Source organism: Gymnodraco acuticeps, unplaced genomic scaffold, assembly GCF_902827175.1.
Source record: "Gymnodraco acuticeps unplaced genomic scaffold, fGymAcu1.1, whole genome shotgun sequence".
Classification (NCBI taxonomy): domain Eukaryota; kingdom Metazoa; phylum Chordata; class Actinopteri; order Perciformes; family Bathydraconidae; genus Gymnodraco; species Gymnodraco acuticeps.
The window spans coordinates 67,601-85,656 of record NW_022989916.1 but is presented as its reverse complement, the minus strand read 5'-3'; the positions used below and the strand labels follow the sequence as shown (position 1 = coordinate 85,656).

The following is an 18,056-nucleotide window of genomic DNA, read 5'->3' as shown; positions in this document are numbered from 1 at the left end:
TTTGTAAAATAGCAGCAATTAGCTTGGTATGGAAAACGTCTAACTCCCTCCTTTCACATCATAAATAATCTTCTTACTGTATCTGGTGTAAAGGCACTTGTTCTTTTACAAAGTATAAGAAGGCTTAAACTATCTGAAAATAGCTAAATATTACTCTTTATTTACTTTTACTGTGTCTCTGGTGTAATTTATGAATCTCTGCTGGTTCTAGTAGATATAGTTCTCCCCATCCACATTCTTGTTGGTTGTGGGACAGAGGAATAATAATTCAGAACCTGCTGATATTTGAATCTTACTACTGGGCATATGTTACAAACAAAAAACATCTTCATGGTGAACTAAATAAAATCCTTGTAATATTTCTCAAATCTAAATATAACTATGAACTATTCCTGTTTGTGGTAAAGACACACACTAACGTTATGTAATACAATTTCATTATGGATTCAAAAACAACTAAAGTCATGATGCTGTCAGAGTGAATTATTTCCTGAGTGTATCTGTCCTATAAGGTACGTCCTTCTCTGCTTGGAACGTGTGCAGAAATCCCATCGATTGCACCTGGCAATACGGCTTCTACCTGTCTATTATCAAGCTGAAAAATGAATACAGAATTCCAACATACGGTCATCAAATGTCTTTCTATTATGAATTTAAATTAAATGTATATCCCCATAATGAACTAAACAATAAAGTCTATGGCTTTTACTTCTAATTCTTTACCAGGCTAGTTACAATATGTTGTCTAAATTAAATTCGGTATCATTACATTACTATGTTTTAGCTTAACTTAACTGTAATATGTTCTTTCTACATTTCAAACCTCAGTTACTCTAATGTCTGTTAAAATATTACAAAATTGCCTAACTATCACAGGTCAACTTCTTCGGTATTCTATTCTGGAATTACATCTCTCACAGTAGCCCCTTGGCCACTGCTTCTGTGTTACCTGTTATAATTCAATCAATATTTAGAAACATCTCAACATTCATCAAACAGTATCTTATCCCCAGATATGGAGCAGGTTAATTATAAAACTATCATTCAATGCTCAGTTTGAACATCTGGGTTGGGGCGGAAGGTTTCTGTCAATCCTTAAAAGAAACATTTAAATTGTGAATTTTACAGCCATGTTGACATTATACATACTCCCCCCTTTTACACATGAACTCATGTGTAACAAAACCCTGTAATGGGGAGGGGAACAAAAAACTGTCAGGTAATTGGTTAGGGACATAACGAACATTATTTACAATTTTACATCAATTATCATTATTTCCACAGTAAACACTTCAGTGAAAAGAAGTGTTCCTCTCCGTCCTTCAGGCCTAAAAGAAACAGAATCTTCAGATTTTAGTTTTACATTTGCAAACCGCCAACTCATGTGGGAGTAAAATATCATCAAGTAGATTAGAAACGGGTCACATGTGCGGTTTCCCCTTTTTGTGGAATTTTTAGGAAACCTCTCGTTTCCCTTGGAGCTCCAAAATAATATGTTAGTCCAAAAACATGCTTGGTTAGTTATTGTTTTAGAATCATGCAGTTACACTGATCACATGCCGGCATTCATTCACACTCACACTGTCTGGTTGTCATGTCAGGTTTGGTCAGGTACACCCCAGAGTCAGTCATGGACAGTGCTTTTGTCACACTGTCAGTCAGGGTCAAAGGTCGTTTGGTCTCGGTCTTTTGGCCATGTCGTGCTCTGCAGAGTCTTTTCAGAGGTATTTCAGCATAGGCGGGTACCCTTTATCTACAAAAATATGTCATATGTGGAGCGCCATTCCTTATTCATTCACGATTTCAACTATGATTTTCAAGATGATTCTAACTTTTCATTGGGACTTCTGCCTCCCACTTTTCCTGAAACTTGGTACAAAACTCACTTCCTTAGAGTACTACTACTGCAATTCATTTACACCTAATTAGTATTAAAATGTCTAATGATCTATTTCAGAAACTTGTGTACATAACTATTATCTTGAGTCAAAACATTACTAGGATCTGTGTAGCTCTGCATTTCATAGCTCATTATACTCATTTATCTTTAATTCGGGTTTACTTAAAAAACAATGTCAAACTCTTTAGCAGTGTGTGGAACCTTGGGTGTCCGAACATGCAACAATTACTCCCTCCTTTATCAAGGATTCAAAACAGAAGTCATTTTATATTTCCATCTTAAAGCCCTCTTATGGTAATAACTATGCTACAATGGTGAAATCAATACTTTAGATTGGAATTTTATATTTGGCTTGGCACCAGCTCTCCATTTAACGTTATCCATACAAATAAAGATTTGTCCTATAGAGTGGTTCCTAAAACTATCCTTTTAATGGTGATCAATATTGTAACAAATGAGATCACTACTTTATTCACACGTGAATAAAAATCTCTTAAAGAATGATTTGTTAAAAGATTGAAGAATATGGTTCTACTCTGTCATGTCTTCCCCTTTATCCCTCAGTGTGTTTTAGGATGATTCTCATTTTACTTTAATCTGTCTTTACGTATTTATGAAGTTAATTCAAGTTATTTAAATGTGCGTTTTGTGAATAAGTGTGTTTATGTGTAAACTCACTCATTCCCGTTCTCCTTTTCTCCTCCCCTGGTTTTCTCAAGCCGTGACCCCGGCCTCCTCACTTCTAATCGACCATGCCAACTCCTCTGATTCCGTCTTCTCTTCAGTCCATCAGCTGTTGAATCCATCCTGTAACTTTTTTAGGCAGCCATTGGCCCAGTCACATCTGCAGCCCCATCGTGCCACTGTTGTTGCACTGCTTTGCATTTCATCTCCTCCTTTACAGTCTCTCTGCTGTTTTTATGGAGGGCGGATTCTGCTCTTGTGTCCCACACTCGGCTCTTGTGCCAAATCTCGTGGCTCAGCTTGGAACTTCATGCCCTGTCTGAGGGGCTGATGAGAGTATCTCTCTGTATGTCAGCATGCTGTTTGGTTCTGGATGCCACAGGTGGAGATAGTTCTGGCTGCAGTCTTGTTGTTGTTGTTGTTGTTGTTTCAGCTCTGGTTCTCTGTCTGTTCGATGGAGAAGGAGGAGTCTCCTGTTGGGTTAGGTATTTTGTCTGTTTGGAGGGTCGGGATCGTAGCCTTTCTAACTCAGAGGGGGAGTCCAGGTCTCGGGACGCATTACCTATAAGAAGTCTAGCACACTGAGGTTAAATAAATCCAACCCTTTCCACTCTGTCTCTTTCTAATCATACTATCTGTCTTAGTTGTTAAATGCCATCTAAACAACATAATTAATGTCTACTAATGATATTACAAAAACTCACTCTAAAAATTGTTTCATCCATTGCTACATATTTACCCAACACAACTCTGAAATACTTACATGTTTCCAGCATCACATATTCCACACACTACGAAAGAACATCTCCATATTTTCTCCAATATTTTAAATCCCACTGTTATTTAGAACAATAGTAAACCTGCAGAGCACACCAATTGGATCACAGTAATGAAATTTGAATCAAGTGTAGGCCTATGTCTACTTTCCACCATACTTATTACTTTTGCTGAACATTTATTTATATTGTCTAACTTCCTTGTCTATGATGTGCAAACAGTTCGAGTGTAAAATGTGTTTTTCTCAATGTATTTACACTACAGATTCTTGAGTTTACTCATCTCCTGGTGCTGTCGTTGTAAAAAATGTTCAATTCCTTATTGTTTTTTGTACCAGTTTTCCAAAATCAGTTCCAACTGCCGTGCCGTTTCTGGAAAGGTGGCGGTACGGCTACACAATGTGTAAGAAGGTGCCAACATGTTCCTTTTTTAACTTTGATCCGGAGCGCATCTGCAGTGCGTTCTACAACTTCCCATGGTCCACTCCATACAGGTTGCAACAAGTTCATCTTGTGGATTTTTACATTTACCCAATCACCTGATCCAACAGAAATATTCGTCATGGCCCTGGCATATGCTTCCGCCTCAATATTTCTAAAATCTAACGCTGGTTCTCCTCTGTATTGTGAGGTGCTACCTTGTGGTGGATATTGCTGAGTGGGGCAATCTCTGGCCAGATGTCTACAATCTCCACATATGAAGCAGCCATCATCCCTTCTTCCTCTTGATCGTTGCTTTCCTCTCCATTGTCCCTTTTGTTGATGCTGTATGGGAGTGTATACCTGTGCTTGCGGCTGTACTTGGTTAGGAAGATACACAGGTATTTGCTGTTGAATATACTGTGGTGCTTGTGGCTGTACTTGCGTAGGAAGATACACAGGTGTCTGCTGTTGAAGATACTGTGGTGCTTGTGGCTGTACTTGCGTAGGAAGATACACAGGTGTCTGCTGAACCTGGTTTTGTGGACATACACTTCCTCCTCCGCTTTGTTGAACTGTTGGAGGTGTCCGCCCTGCCTTCTCTACTAGTATGGCCATCTGATTTGTCGATTTCTTGTTTTTATTAGCTTCGGCATCTTTCTCAGCTACTTGTATCTTCAAAAGTCTTAGTTTTAGTGTTTTAATTTCTTCATCATTTTCCCCCTTTGTTGCCTGGTATTTCATATCGTAGTGAATGAGATGTAGTCTCCATTCTTCAATGGGTTTAGCGTCTAATCCCACCACGTCTCCCAGGCCTGCCTGCACTGATCGGGGAAGGGCTTTAATGACAGCGTTCTTCCACAACATTACAACAGCCGGAGAAACGTCATGCCGTTCTCCAGTGCAGTCCTCCCACACTCCTTCACATCTCTTCAAGAAGGCATGCATTTCTTCCCCCGGTTCTTTTCTCAGGCTGTTGAGGGCATGTAAATTGCGTGTTGTCGGGTAGATGTGACGAATAGCAGCCCAATAATTCGACCTGATATTGTTGAATGAAGTTTCATCTGGGTCGTGCGTGCAATTGGCCTCGGAATCTACTGCTCTTGCCTCTAGTCTTCCTTCTATCCGTCCAAGCAGGGCCCTCATGTCTCCCAAGCACAGGTGGTCTTGGACAGTGTACTTCTCCAGATCAGTAACCCACTTCTGACCTCCTTTCGTGAGTGGAGGTAGCTTTGACACTAATGCTTCCATGTCCCTGTGAGTCCATGATTGGTATTGAAATCCTCCTCTTCCAGCCGCTATCAATGGCATGGAGGTATGTGCACCGGTCTTGGTTCTTTTAGTTGTCTTGGTTCTTCTAGTTTTGGGGCATGTCCCAGGGTAATGTTGCTCGTTTTCGTCACTACTATTATTCTCAGGAGGAGATGCAAAACTGCGTTGTTGCTGTGACTGTTCATGGTATGGGGAGTGTCTACTGGTTTCAGACTGTGTACCGCTGTCGTCATATTCATCTCCCCGTCCATTGGAATAGTCAGGAGAGTAGTTTGTTCTGCGTTTTCTTTGAGTTCTTCGTTCTTCTTGTTCTCTCCTTTGTCTATCTGCCATCATGTCCTGGAATCTTACATCGTCTTGTTGCCTCTCCGCCAGAAGTAGTTGGTATTTATCTTCCTCCCTTTGTCTTTCTGCAATAATGTCATTATGGGCTTCAACTGCCTTCCGTCTTTCTTCAATAATGTCATTATGGGCTTCATCTGCCTTTCGTCTCTCTTCCATTCCTCTGATGAGTTCTGCTTCAATGCTTCTGTTGAGCTCCTCGTCCATTCTTCTGTCGAGTTCCTCCATTCTTCTGTCGAGCTCTTCGTGTCTTCTGCCGAGTTCTGCTTCCATTCTTCTGCCGAGTTCTTCCATCAGCTGGTTGACACTGGATAGGATTCTTACCTCAAACGCCAATTCTTTCTCATTTGGGGCTTGAATCGAAGCTTGGTGAGAAGGGTTGTTCTCTGATATGTCTGGAGGAGACACTTCGGTCAGGCTTGGATACTGCTTTGGAGTTTGGATAAGTGGAGCCTCTTTTGTCATTTCTGCTGTGTCTTCATTTACTGGCAGATCTTCTGCGATGGATGTCAGATGGATTAACAGACATGTAACCCTAACTTTTCTTTTTTCAGCTTTTTTCATAGCGCTTTTAGCTGGTCCATACCAAGGGGTTTGTACGGCTTTGATCCATGCTTTTTCCTGTTGTAGGTATTCAGCATTCTCATGTTCAACTACAGCTTTTCTATGGGCTTCCGTTGGTCCAGGTTGATCATCTGCTGGAATCAATCCTCTCGTTTGCCACTGTTCCAACAGTTTCTCTATTTGGTTCCATGTCTTCTGTCTATGACTTGGACACGTTAAAGCATCTGATCTGATGTTTACTCTCGCCTTAATATCTGCAGTTGTGCCTGGCACTGTGAGTGCTCTTAACTCTGGCGACATGTTTCTTAAGTACACCGATAATATTATTAAGTTTATCAAAATGAATGACTAATCCTCTGAATAGTACCCTTGTATTCTTTATAAAGATATCCTATGTCATCTGAACTTAACTTTAAAATCTTGTAATTTTTTCAATTTTTTTACAGAATTTGGAAAAATAAATGTAAATGTTGTAAAACTGAGATTGGAAAATCAAAATTAGACAAATTAAATTAAAATTTTGAAATTATGCAATTTTTTTAAAATCTGAACAAATAAATAAAAATGAACAGTGTATGGTTTTGACTTTGTAAAAATAGGAATATGGTGCAAATCCAAATAAACCGTGGACAGTGTATACTCAAGTTGAGTTCATGAAATTATGCAAATGTCATAAAATGTGTTAACTACAATACTTCAATTCAAAGAAACCACATGTAATCTTTATCTGTGTGGTGAAGAATGTATTAACTGTAATACTTATTATGTCCGCTAGGGGAGCTGTTTTATTTGTAACTCCTCTCAAATGTATCAACTAGTACTTCCGGTTCATAAACATACTTCCTGTTTATTTCAAAATATAAAGTTCAAAGTACTTTCTTTGAAAAGCATGAAAAACAAAACAACTCAATCTACTCTCAACGTTCATCTACACCATCCCTGTGTATTTTATCAGTAGTTACCGGTTGTATCTTTACTCGAAGTATTTCACCATCTAGTAATGCTAACTGGCTAGCTTAGCAGTATAGCATTAACCGCATGTGACTGGGGGAAGGGGAACAATGGAAACACTCAACATCTGCATATAAATAACCACACTGATTGACAATACAAAACACAATCTTCATTTATCTTAGCTCTAAATTATATAGATGCTGACCCTAAAAGCCGATCTCATACCAATCTTGTACACAATCGTTTCGGCTTAGAAGATCACACAAAAATATACTTTTTGGCTTAAAAACTCCACACAATATACGTTATTAAACCAGACTACGCAGGTTTAACACATCGAACATATAGACTAACATGAATGGACCCAGTCCAGTGTAAAACAGATCAGGTCTGGTACCTACCCAGAGGTATTTAACACAATGTGAACCCTATCCCAGATAAAATTCTGCCTCACCAGAAGGTCTTAATATGTAATATTCACATTATCGGGCGGCGCCGAAGATACAACAGAGACGAATAGAAACACTATATACAATCTCCACACCACTCGCAATCACCACGGAATTAAACAGGTAACTGTCTCACCTTTCGTTTAGGCCCAGCCAAAAACTCATTTTCTGCAGGCTAGTGTGATGCTAGTTAGCTTGCAGCATTCCCCTCTCTTCCAGCTCTATCCCGCTTCAGAGCCCACCCAGGGACGCCATGTTAGTGTATTCTATAACCCCGAAGGCAGGAGAGACTGAAAAGAGTCAAGGGAAGCTTATAAAAGTTAACAGCATTTAATTACACAAAAGATGTGGTGGTGTACAGTACAAAATGAAATGTGCGAGTGGAGGCGTTCTCCTCATCCGCCCGGTCAGTCCAGGTCACCCGGTAGAAAGAGGTCAATCCTTGGCTTGCTCTTCCTGTTGTCATCGGAGGTCTTCTCCTATTGGTCGGGGGCGGGTCCAATGCAATTTCTGCCTTTTTCTGTTGTTAAATTATATCATTCTGGTGTCTGTGGTTATTTAAATATTCCCTAATAAACGTTATTCAGCGGTAATAAATGAGTGCTAAACCCAGTGTGCTCAGTGTACAACATCACATGTCATTTCACCTTTGATTCACGGTTTGAAAATGCAGCATTTCGCCACATGCTAACCGGAAATGAAGAATTTTCAGAATAAAAGTATTAAGTTAATAGTTAGTGAACTTCCGGTTTTTCAGAATAAAACTGATTTAAATTAAATAGTGTATTTAATTCAAATTACGCCATACCAACATTGATTTTAATTTCTAACAACCCGCAACAAATATCAGGTGACAGCTAAACTCATCCAGTTTAATTTTAATCCGAATTAGGGAAACTTCAGCGGGGGTAGGGAAATATCAGTACTTATTTTTACTTATTGTTTTTTATTTTTATTTTTATTTATTTTTTAAACAAAATCCAATTCAATAATCCGTAAGTTTATTAAACACAGTGTGAATGTAATATTCTGCCACCACCCTTCCCATTTAATAGCTCAATTTAGTTCTTGAGCTTATGGTGTGATTAACAGAAAATACAAGTCTGTGTTGTTAAACATTAATTCTGTTGATGAGCAATAAACTACCTTATTCTCAATCAAAACCACTATGCAAATGTAGTGGTAAAACTGCTCAACCGACCGAGAGCAGAGATATTAATTAATTTAATTAATTCTAAGAACGGAATCTGCTGAAGAGTAATAACCACATTATTCTCAATCAACAACCACTATGCTAATTTAGTGGTGCTCTGCCCTCCCCGATCCGGAGAGCAGAGACTTTTAATGAATTCAGTACCCTTTATTTTAACAACAGCCAAATTCAACAACCCCTCAGTTTATGAAACACAGCGTGACGTAATATTTAGTAACATCCTAATAAGAGTTATGTTTATTTCCAAAACTCATAATGGTGCGATTTAAGTAGAATACGACACTGTGCTTTGTTTCGTGTGCTGCTGCCCACAGGGGGGGGGGGAGGGGAATTACCCACACCCTCTTCCTGCAGCAGCAACAGGGTGATTTCGAGGCGAGTTGATTTAACTAGTTAAACCGTTGAAATCTCCAGAATTCGGCGATTCGTTTCAGTACAAATCTTTACATTGCTTTTAAACCGAAGTTCCACATTACTGATGCCCTCTTTAAGGTCTCTCCGAATATTTGCCGTGCACACACACAGAGGAAACCAAAAATATTGCATCTATCTGTTCCACAGGTAATTTTATACCGTCAATCACAGAGTCTGGCGAGGCAATGTCAAAATATAGATTTGAAATTACACTCACCAGCTCGACGATTTGTTGGTAACCGTTCGCGACGCCAATTGTGAAGTAAAAACTTCTTTGCAGCAATGTTGAGCGCATCATCAAATGAGGGAAACTGGATTCGCCTGTCAATACACTGATATTTATTGAGAGACAGACAATTACATACGGCCGGGAGATCATCCTAGTTTCACACTGTCCTTGTGCTCCACCAAGGTAATCTCTCAACCAAAAGACACAGATCAAAGGAAAATATTCTCTTACAATACGTTTTGTCTTTTTCACGAGCTTGCTGTGATATATACAAATCGGGTTGGTCCGGTCCAAGGTCTTTAAGGGTGCGTTCACACCTGCCTTGTATAGTCCGGTTGAATCGAACCCTGGTGCGTTTGGCCGCTTGGTGCGGTTCATTTGGGTCGGTGTGAACGCAGTCCGAGACCTCTTAAGTGAACTAAACAACCGGACTCTGGTCCGCTAAAATAGGTGGTCTCGGAAAGCTTTCTTGCGAACTCTGGATTGCTGGTGTGAACGCAATCCGCTGGTGTGAACGCAATCCGCACCAAAACATAGCGTAGTATTTGCGCGTCATTTCTTGTTGTGGAGGAGAGGATTGCAAATGGTGGGGAAATGAGCGGCAGGGGACAAACGTGGAGCTATGAGGAACACAGATGCCTTCTGGATATCTGGGCAGAGGAGAACATTTCTCAACTGCTGGAGAAGGTTCATAAAAACGCGGAGGTGTTCAAAAATCTTTAGCGACCGACTGAAGCAACTAGGATTTAACCGGAGTGTTGAACAGTGTCGTATAAAGGTGAAGAAACTACGACAACAATACATAAAAGTGCGCGACGCGCTGCAGAAGAGCGGCAGCTCCCCAAGTATCAAAGAGACATTTATTTGGTATGAGGATCTCGACAGTATCTTGAACACAAGACCCATAGTGAGCCCCGTAGATGTGGTCGAGTCCTATGCGGAGGAAGAGGTGGATAAGTCGCCTGATGAGGGGAGCCTGAGCTCCACTGCCGATGCCGGGGCTGCTAAGGCGGATACTAGCCGCAGTTACTCCGCGGATGCCGAGGACTCTGATAACAATGGTACGTTCACTGTAAACTTATTTATGCTGCCGGTGTACATGCCTTGTTATCTGTCCTTTTGACTTGGGGGATGAGCTATAAAACCACTGCAACCACTATAAACCACTATAAAAAACACACATTAATAAGCAAGCAACCTATAAAGCTGCTTATGAAATAATTACTAGAAAAGTGTGTGAAGTGTAATTATGAAATCCTATGAACATTACCTAGGCCTACATCAGCCATATGCCCAACTCCTCAACTAACGAATTAATTAACTAACGGTTATAACGTTTTTTACCGCACGTTGTCTCAGTATGTATTGATATGCGTCGCCCGCTACATTCTGTTGATATGCTCTCCATATAAACAGCAGCATGAAAACAATCTGCGGATGCTCCATGTTGGGCTCCGGTGGAAATTGCCGCGATTTTCCGTGTTTACATGTAGTTTTTACCCGCTTCATGTCTGACCAATGGTTGAACAGCATTTCCGTGCACATGACTTGTGTTTAAAGTTTATAGTGTAGTGCCGTGAAAAGAGAGTCGGAGGCGGTGTATTAAGAATGGAGTTCCAATCTTTATTATCCATTACTTTCAGAGAGGTTAACACATGCACTGCTCTGCCTGATGAGCTAGCAGGAATGGCAGCTAAAGCTACAGGTGTTCCCCACTAAAGGGTCCGTGTGGCAACACAATAAGCAAGGTGAATTATGTCCAATAACGTGTCACCACACAAGCCCCCCCAGAATTCACACATAAACAAAATCAGCATGGCGGGGAGGAACGACACGCCGACCCCCACGACTCCTGAGCACGGGAGTCGGAAAAGTGACTCCCGCCTGTGCGGCCCCTGGAAGGGGAGGGACCGGAACAACAGGTCTTAAATCCATGACAGGGGACGAGGCCGGGGGGCGGCCCCGTCGCGGAGGTCGAGCCAGCACCACAGGCTGGTCCAAGTCCAGGTGAGCAGTCTTCACCCGGTCCACCGAGACGTGCTCGGCCTTGCCACCCAGGTCGACCACCAGGTGCTTGTCCCCGTGCTCCAAGACCCGGAAAGGCCCATCATAAGGGGGCTGCAGGGGGCCTCTGTGCGCATCGTGCCGGATGAACACGTGCTCCGCCGAGCGGAGCTCTGCGGGAACCTGGGACACCTGAGTACCGTGCTGAGTAGTAGGGATCGGAGCAAAGGCCTCAGCGGCGTCACGCAGGAAAGCCCGCTGGGCCGACGCCGACCAGGGAGCCGATGCATTTGGGAGGAAATCCCCCGGAACTCTCAGCGGCTGACCGTAGACCATCTCCGCTGTAGAACACTGCAGATCTTCCTTAGGTGCGGTCCTCAGGCCCAGCATCACCCAGGGCAGCTTGTCGACCCAGTTACCGTCCGTAAGGCCGGCCTTGAGGGTACTTTAACATGTTACTGTGGGAGGTTGACCTGTGTGCTCCCTCCGGCCTCACAGCTCACTGCTCTGCCAGACGTAAGTGTTTGGGCTTTTCCTCACACCCAAATTCACGTAGTCTGTGGAGAGGAAACGCTTGTGGAGAAGCACCGATTCTCACCAAACATCAGGAACACAATGTGGGGATCAACACTGCTCTCTGGTTATTATTCAATCTTGGATCCTGTAGTCGTGTTTAGATGCATATATAATTGATCAGAATCTGTGGAAGGAATCTGGAATCGGTGCTTCTCCATACTTTATCCTTCTCTTTATCGACCAGCCTCCTTCCATGCTGTAGTCTGTGTCGCTGGCAGGTTGTAGTGGCTTTGTTTCTCTCAGGAAGCTTCATGAATCTGTGGAAAATTCAATTCAAGTTCAATTCTCCCAAAGTGTCCTTGGGAAAGACACTAAACTGGAAATTGTGAATGAGATCAGATGAAGAGCAGCTTGGTATGTGTAAATGTAGGCATGTAGTGCAAACAGGCGCTATAGATGCAAGTCCATTTACCAAAATTAGGGCAATATATTGATATAATATCGATATCGTGATATTGTAATATCTTTACATCGCATTTAATTCCCTGGTTTTAAAAGCTGCATTAGATTAAAGTAGAATTACATTTTCTTTTTTAATGTTTTGTTATTATTATCTATCAACCATTTAATTGTGTACATATTTGTTTTTGAAAGAACCAAAAGTCAACCCTACTATATGGCGGAATATCAATATTGAGATATTTTGTCCAAAAATATGATTTTCTTCATATTTCCCAGCCCTAACCAAAAGCTGTCGCTGTTTGCTGTTGTTCATGTAACCATAGAAACATCACCTTGTTGCAATGGTTACTAACTGCTCTGTCTGTAGGTTTCTGGATGGACATCGGTCAGCCTAAAGACTTCCTCACAGGGATGTGTATGTACCTTCAGTCGCTACGGCAACAAGCTCCTGAGAGGCTACGCACGGGTCCCGGTTTCCTTGGCAACGTTCTTGTGGTGAGTTCTGCTGATGGCCGCCACATGATGTCAAATAAACACGGTTATAATTAGTGGTGCAGGAATGAGTCCTAGAGATCGGAAATAAGTTTTGCTAAAATGCATGAAATATGGTCTGTGGTTAACTCAAGCTGAAGAGATGACAACCCTTTGTTCTACAACATAGGTATGTTATAAGCATGTTGTATGTTTCACTGTTGGAGGAGTCTTGGTCTTCAGATGTACATTGCATCACTAGGCTGTAGCTGTTGTGCTCATGACTTTTAAGACAGTGAATCTTTGACTCCAGGACCCCACAGCGCAGATCGGGGAGAACTGCACCATCGGGCCGAACGTCACCATCGGTGCGGGGGTGGTGGTGGAGGACGGCGTGAGGATAAAGCGCTGCACGGTGATGAAGGGGGCGCGGGTCCGATCTCACTCCTGGCTGGAGAGCTGCATCGTTGGGTGGAGCTCCTCTGTGGGCCAGTGGGTGAGTACAGGACAGAGACCATAGGGAATTATATTATTACAAGTTATAGAAAGTTTAAAAACCTTTTTTAAGGTAATTTCATCTTTAACTGTGTTCATTGTGCAGACATTAAGAAATCATAAAGAACAACACTTCAGAATCAGACACAGGTTTATTACCAGGTGGGTTGACACGTACGAGGAATTTGACTAGGTGCATACATAAAAGTAAAACAACAATTAAAACATAGATAGAGAACTAGAAAAATAATAAAATATAAATATAACAGTATTTACATTGCAATGTAAAGGAATAAAATATGGAATAAAACAAAAAAGTAATAAGAAAAGAAAACAGATATTGTTGTACTCTTGTGTGCATTAATGTAATGCACACAAGAGTCTATGATGTGGCTGATGTTATGTGTCAGTGGGGGGGGGCGGGCGGGCCTTATTGATGAGTCCGGTAGCGGAGGGGAAGAAACCATCGGGAACCGATGAGTCAAAAAGTATTCTTAGAAAGTACAAAAAAATGGCAATACAAATGTAGCTGTTTTTGAAGTTTAGTTAACAGTAGATTTCAGAAGTCACATTTAAAGAGGCCCTATTTTTGCCTTTGGGGGTTTTCCCTTTCCTGTTTCCTTCACAGGAAAGGGCTTTCTGAACATTAAAGCATGGAGACATCAAACATGTTACAGTAGAAGCAAGAAATATGAACCTGAAAATGAGCAAAATATGTCCTCTTTAATCATTGTTTTCCATTTAGTAATGTAAAAGTCTATTGATTTCTTACTGCAGTCACTGAAGCATGACTTTTATTATATATCTCAAATTGCTTAAAATCAGTGTGTAGTATAAAATGAAGACATATGAACACATTTTTTCCCTAAAATGTAAAAAAGGCAATACATTTTATAGTTATTTTTATGGTTAATAATAAGATATATTTTTGACATGGCCTAGGTGTACATTTGATTCTGGTAAACTTCGACATTCAACAGACTGCTATATCACAATATGATGTTTGAAAAAGAATGAATTACCAGCCTGCATTGTTACAGACTCTCACTGACAAATCGGCCATTCTCAACTGCTTTAATGAACATTTTATTTCTTCTGGTTCTTTGTTTGTGTCCCTACATTCGGACCCTGAACAGAACGTTGATTCCTCACCACCTCCATCCCATCCCGTGGCTCAGCCATTCAATTTCACTTTTATCGAGGCGATAGAGGTCCATAAAGCATTGCAGAATCTGGATTCACACAAATCGGCAGGTCCGGACAAACTTCCTCCTCATTTTCTTAAATTAGCTGCAGACTTTATAGCTGAGCCGCTTACTTATCTTTTTAATTTATCTCTTTCCAACGATGAGATTCCTAACATATGGACATCTGCATATGTTCTTCCTTTACTGAAAGGAGGGGATCCCTCATCTGTTAATAATTATAGGCCAATTTCAAAATTATGTGTTGTAGCGAAGGTCCTTGAAAGGCTTCTCAGTGAACAACTTAAATTATTCTTGGACACAAATGATATTTTGTCAGAGCACCAATCCGGTTTTAGAAAACAACACAGCACAACAACTGCTGCTATTAAAGTGGTGAACAACATCATTGAGGCATTGGACTGTAAAAAGTATTGTGCAGCTCTATTTATTGATTTGTCAAAGCGTTTGACACAGTTGATCATATCATCCTGGCGGAAAGACTTCACAGTATCGGCTTATCTAGGCATACTGTAGGTTGGTTTTTAAATTATTTATCAGCGAGAACCCAATGTGTCCAATTTTCTGGGTCCTCTTCTTCCTTCCTCCCGATAGCAAAGGGTGTGCCACAAGGTTCCATATTAGGACCGATTCTTTTTTACCATATATGTAAATAATCTATATAATAATTTAGCAAATGCTTCTTACCATTTTGATGCAGATGATACTGTTATTTATTGTTCCTCCGCTTCTATAGAGCAAAGTCTAGATTTCCTCCAGTCTGCCTTTGATGTCATACAAACCCATTTATATCAACTAAAGTTGGTATTAAATGAAGAAAAATCCAAAGTGATGATATTTTCGAATGGCAAAAAGTTACCATCTATTCTACCCAAGATTTGTGCTGCTCAAGGGACTGACATTGAGAGGGTCACTACTTACACATATCTGGGATTTCTTATTGAACAGAACTTGTCTTTCAAGTTACACACGGAAAATGTTGTTTCAAAGCTAAAACTAAAATTAGGTTTCTTTTACAGGAATAAATCCTGTTTCTCTTTTCAGACAAGGAAACATTTGATATCTGCAACGTTTTTACCTGTATTAGATTATGGTGATCTGCTATACATGAATGCCTCCGACCAGTGCCTAAAGAGCTTGGATACATTTGCACATATATGTGTCAAAGAGAAAGTCTATATGGCTGCACTCCCAAGATTTGATTCAGATGCTGGTTCCTACAGTGAGAACAAAACTGGGTAAAACAGCTTTTGAATATGCTGCCCCCACAGCTTGGAACAATGTACAGAAGGAGCTGAAACTCTCAGATGTAATCACTATTGGGGAATTCAGGTCCATCTTAAAGGACAGAGAACACGACACCATTGGTAGATGCGAGTGCTCGTTTATCCTAAAATCGATTTAAATGTTGCCAGTTTTTAATGATTTTTAATAGTTTGTTTTACTTCGCATATTGACTGGCTAATGTGCCATTTTATTTGTGTTTTACAGCTGTATTTGTCTGCCTGTCATGTCTGTGTTTTATCTGTAACTTCGTACATGCTGCCCCTCTTGGCCAGGTCGCTCTTGGAAAAGAGATTTTAATCTCAATGAGTCTTTTACCTGGTTAAATAAAGGATATATATATATATGTTTACTTAGTAAGAAGCCGTGTAATAAGCAGGATACTATGCAGCAAGTGGGTCATCATAGGAAAAGTAACTTTGCATGGAATAATGACCGCTTTGTATTTAGATATGAATATATATTTAAGCAACAGCTCACGACAGGCCGTGGTATATATGTATATTATATCACAGCTAAGGGCTGTGGTTCAGCCCAACTGTATACAGTTTTTCTCAGACGCGGAGGGATACTGACTTGTTGTGAAAAGTAACTACAATTCTACCCGTGATATACGCTCATTATATCACGGCTAAGAACCAATCAGATTGCTTGATTTGACTTGTCCGTTTTATAAATATATTTATAAAACGGACACGTCAAATAAAAAATGTATTAACAGAAATCATTCTCAATCTCTTCTCATTATGGATATGTAGATATTTGATATTGCTTGTGAAAATATTTCTCTTTATTTTTTAGTAATCTTTCTATTTTTGATCCTTCTCTTACAAATGATTTCCCTATACTGTGTTTAGGTTTGCAGCACTGTGCACACAAACAAGTTCATTGTTTCTGTGAACCTACATGGCAATAAACCTGATTCTGATGTTATCGGAGGTTAAATGACTTCTGGGTAATTCTGTGTCGTCAGGTTCGTATGGAGAACGTGACGGTGCTGGGGGAGGATGTGATCGTGAACGACGAGCTTTACCTGAACGGTGCCAACGTGCTGCCTCACAAATCCATCAACGAGTCGGTCCCAGAGCCGCGGATCATCATGTAGCGGCAGGAGGAAGGGAAGACCAGCGCCTCTCTTTTTATACGAACTCGACTGACACCCAAACTGTGCCAGAGAGAAGGACGAGGGTGGAGGAAAGAAGAAGAAAGAGGAGGCAAAGGAGAAGAAGGTGTTTTTTCCCCCCCGTTCTGTTTATAATTTGGACTATTTTTAGCCCTGCTTGGCTGCACCGTCCATCAATAAGAAACAATGGCGTACGCACGATCTTGGACGATAATGTCCTGAATGTTGCCGAGGTTAAAGGTCTTGCGTGAGCACTGCTATAGAGAGCGGGAAATTCACACCAAACGCAGAGCGACATTTCAGTGGTCTGTTTATTACAATGGTACGAACCCAAAATAAGATATATTTACTTATGGCTAAACTGCAATAAAAAGATCCAAAGGTTACTGAAGTAATTCGATCATGACGCCGAACAAATCCACTCATAATCTTGTCTCTGCATTATATTTGTAAGCAATCGAACCACAGGAAACATTAGCTCTGCGTTTGATGTGGACGCTCCATTAGAGTTATGGGGCTGATATGTTTCTGTCAGAAGGTGGAGGGACTACTGTGAAGTGTAATCGGGGGGGGAGGGGGTTAGTGAGCGATATGAACATTGCTGTTTTAGATTCACTCTGCATTAACATGTCCTGGGTGAACAGGCAATGAAGGATCACACTAAATGTGTCTCTGCTGTTGCAGCGACTGGAATCCTAACTGACATTGAGATTTCTAAATGCAGTATAAGTTATAGTTGATCAATTATTATAGTCTTTTTTTAAACTGGGTTATATGAGGTACCGATCCATAGTCAGTGTAACACCTACAGTACATGGCAGTAGCAGTTTGGAGAAACAAACACAACAGAGGAAAAAACAAGAGGCCTTCTTAAATAAAATCTATATCAGTTTTAAGTGAATGCTTAAAAATAATATTTTCAAAGCTTACATTTTCTGTCAGGGAACTGAAGCTGCAACCAGTCTCCAATCTGTACCTTGCAGGACATGGTAGCTGCAGGCCTGCTGCTGCTTCAATAGTTGAGTTTGTTGTTTTAAAATCAACCCTATCACATACCTACAGTACGTTGCATAATAACACAATGCTCTTGCTTTCTGTCAGCTAGGGTTGTAACGGCATAAGATTTTGAAAGTGTAATATAGTCAAATATTACAGTATCTTATTCAAATGAGTTTTCTTATTATTTACAGTGAGCCTTTAAAGAATAGGACCCGAATTACTGTATAAACCTGATACAAAAAAACATACCTCTGTTATGATGGATGAATTGTAAAGGCCT

The 18,056-nt window shown here is 40.7% G+C and overlaps 2 protein-coding genes across 2 annotated transcripts; one reads left to right on the top strand and one right to left on the bottom strand.

Moving 5' to 3' along the window:
- Positions 1 to 3,532: 3,532 nt before the first annotated feature.
- On the bottom strand, positions 3,533 to 7,941 carry LOC117542237. The gene is made up of 2 exons (XM_034209802.1): positions 5,536 to 7,941; positions 3,533 to 5,493 (listed from the first exon to the last, which is right to left on the bottom strand). Exons 1-2 carry the CDS (start codon positions 6,256 to 6,258, stop codon positions 3,709 to 3,711), a joined length of 2,508 nt encoding a protein of 835 aa, XP_034065693.1. The 5' UTR covers positions 6,259 to 7,941; the 3' UTR covers positions 3,533 to 3,708.
- Positions 7,942 to 9,839: 1,898 nt separating this feature from the next.
- Positions 9,840 to 17,691, top strand: LOC117542234. The gene is made up of 4 exons (XM_034209799.1): positions 9,840 to 10,278; positions 12,489 to 12,694; positions 12,984 to 13,166; positions 16,628 to 17,691. The coding sequence occupies exons 1-4, from the start codon at positions 9,840 to 9,842 to the stop codon at positions 16,757 to 16,759; spliced, it is 960 nt and encodes a 319-aa protein (XP_034065690.1). The 3' UTR covers positions 16,760 to 17,691.
- Positions 17,692 to 18,056: the final 365 nt, after the last annotated feature.

Excerpts from the sequence above, each read along its gene's own strand:
- LOC117542237 (XM_034209802.1), bottom strand. The coding sequence starts at position 6,258 with ATGTCGCCAGAGTTAAGAGCACTCACAGTGCCAGGCACAACTGCAGAT. Across the intron at positions 5,494-5,535 it reads GAATGGAAGAGAGACGAAAG|GCAGTTGAAGCCCATAATGA; the intron begins GCAGATGAAGCC and ends GAAAGACGGAAG.
- LOC117542234 (XM_034209799.1), top strand. The coding sequence starts at position 9,840 with ATGAGGAACACAGATGCCTTCTGGATATCTGGGCAGAGGAGAACATTT. Across the intron at positions 10,279-12,488 it reads CGAGGACTCTGATAACAATG|CTGTCGCTGTTTGCTGTTGT; the intron begins GTACGTTCACTG and ends CCTAACCAAAAG. Across the intron at positions 12,695-12,983 it reads TCCTTGGCAACGTTCTTGTG|GACCCCACAGCGCAGATCGG; the intron begins GTGAGTTCTGCT and ends CTTTGACTCCAG.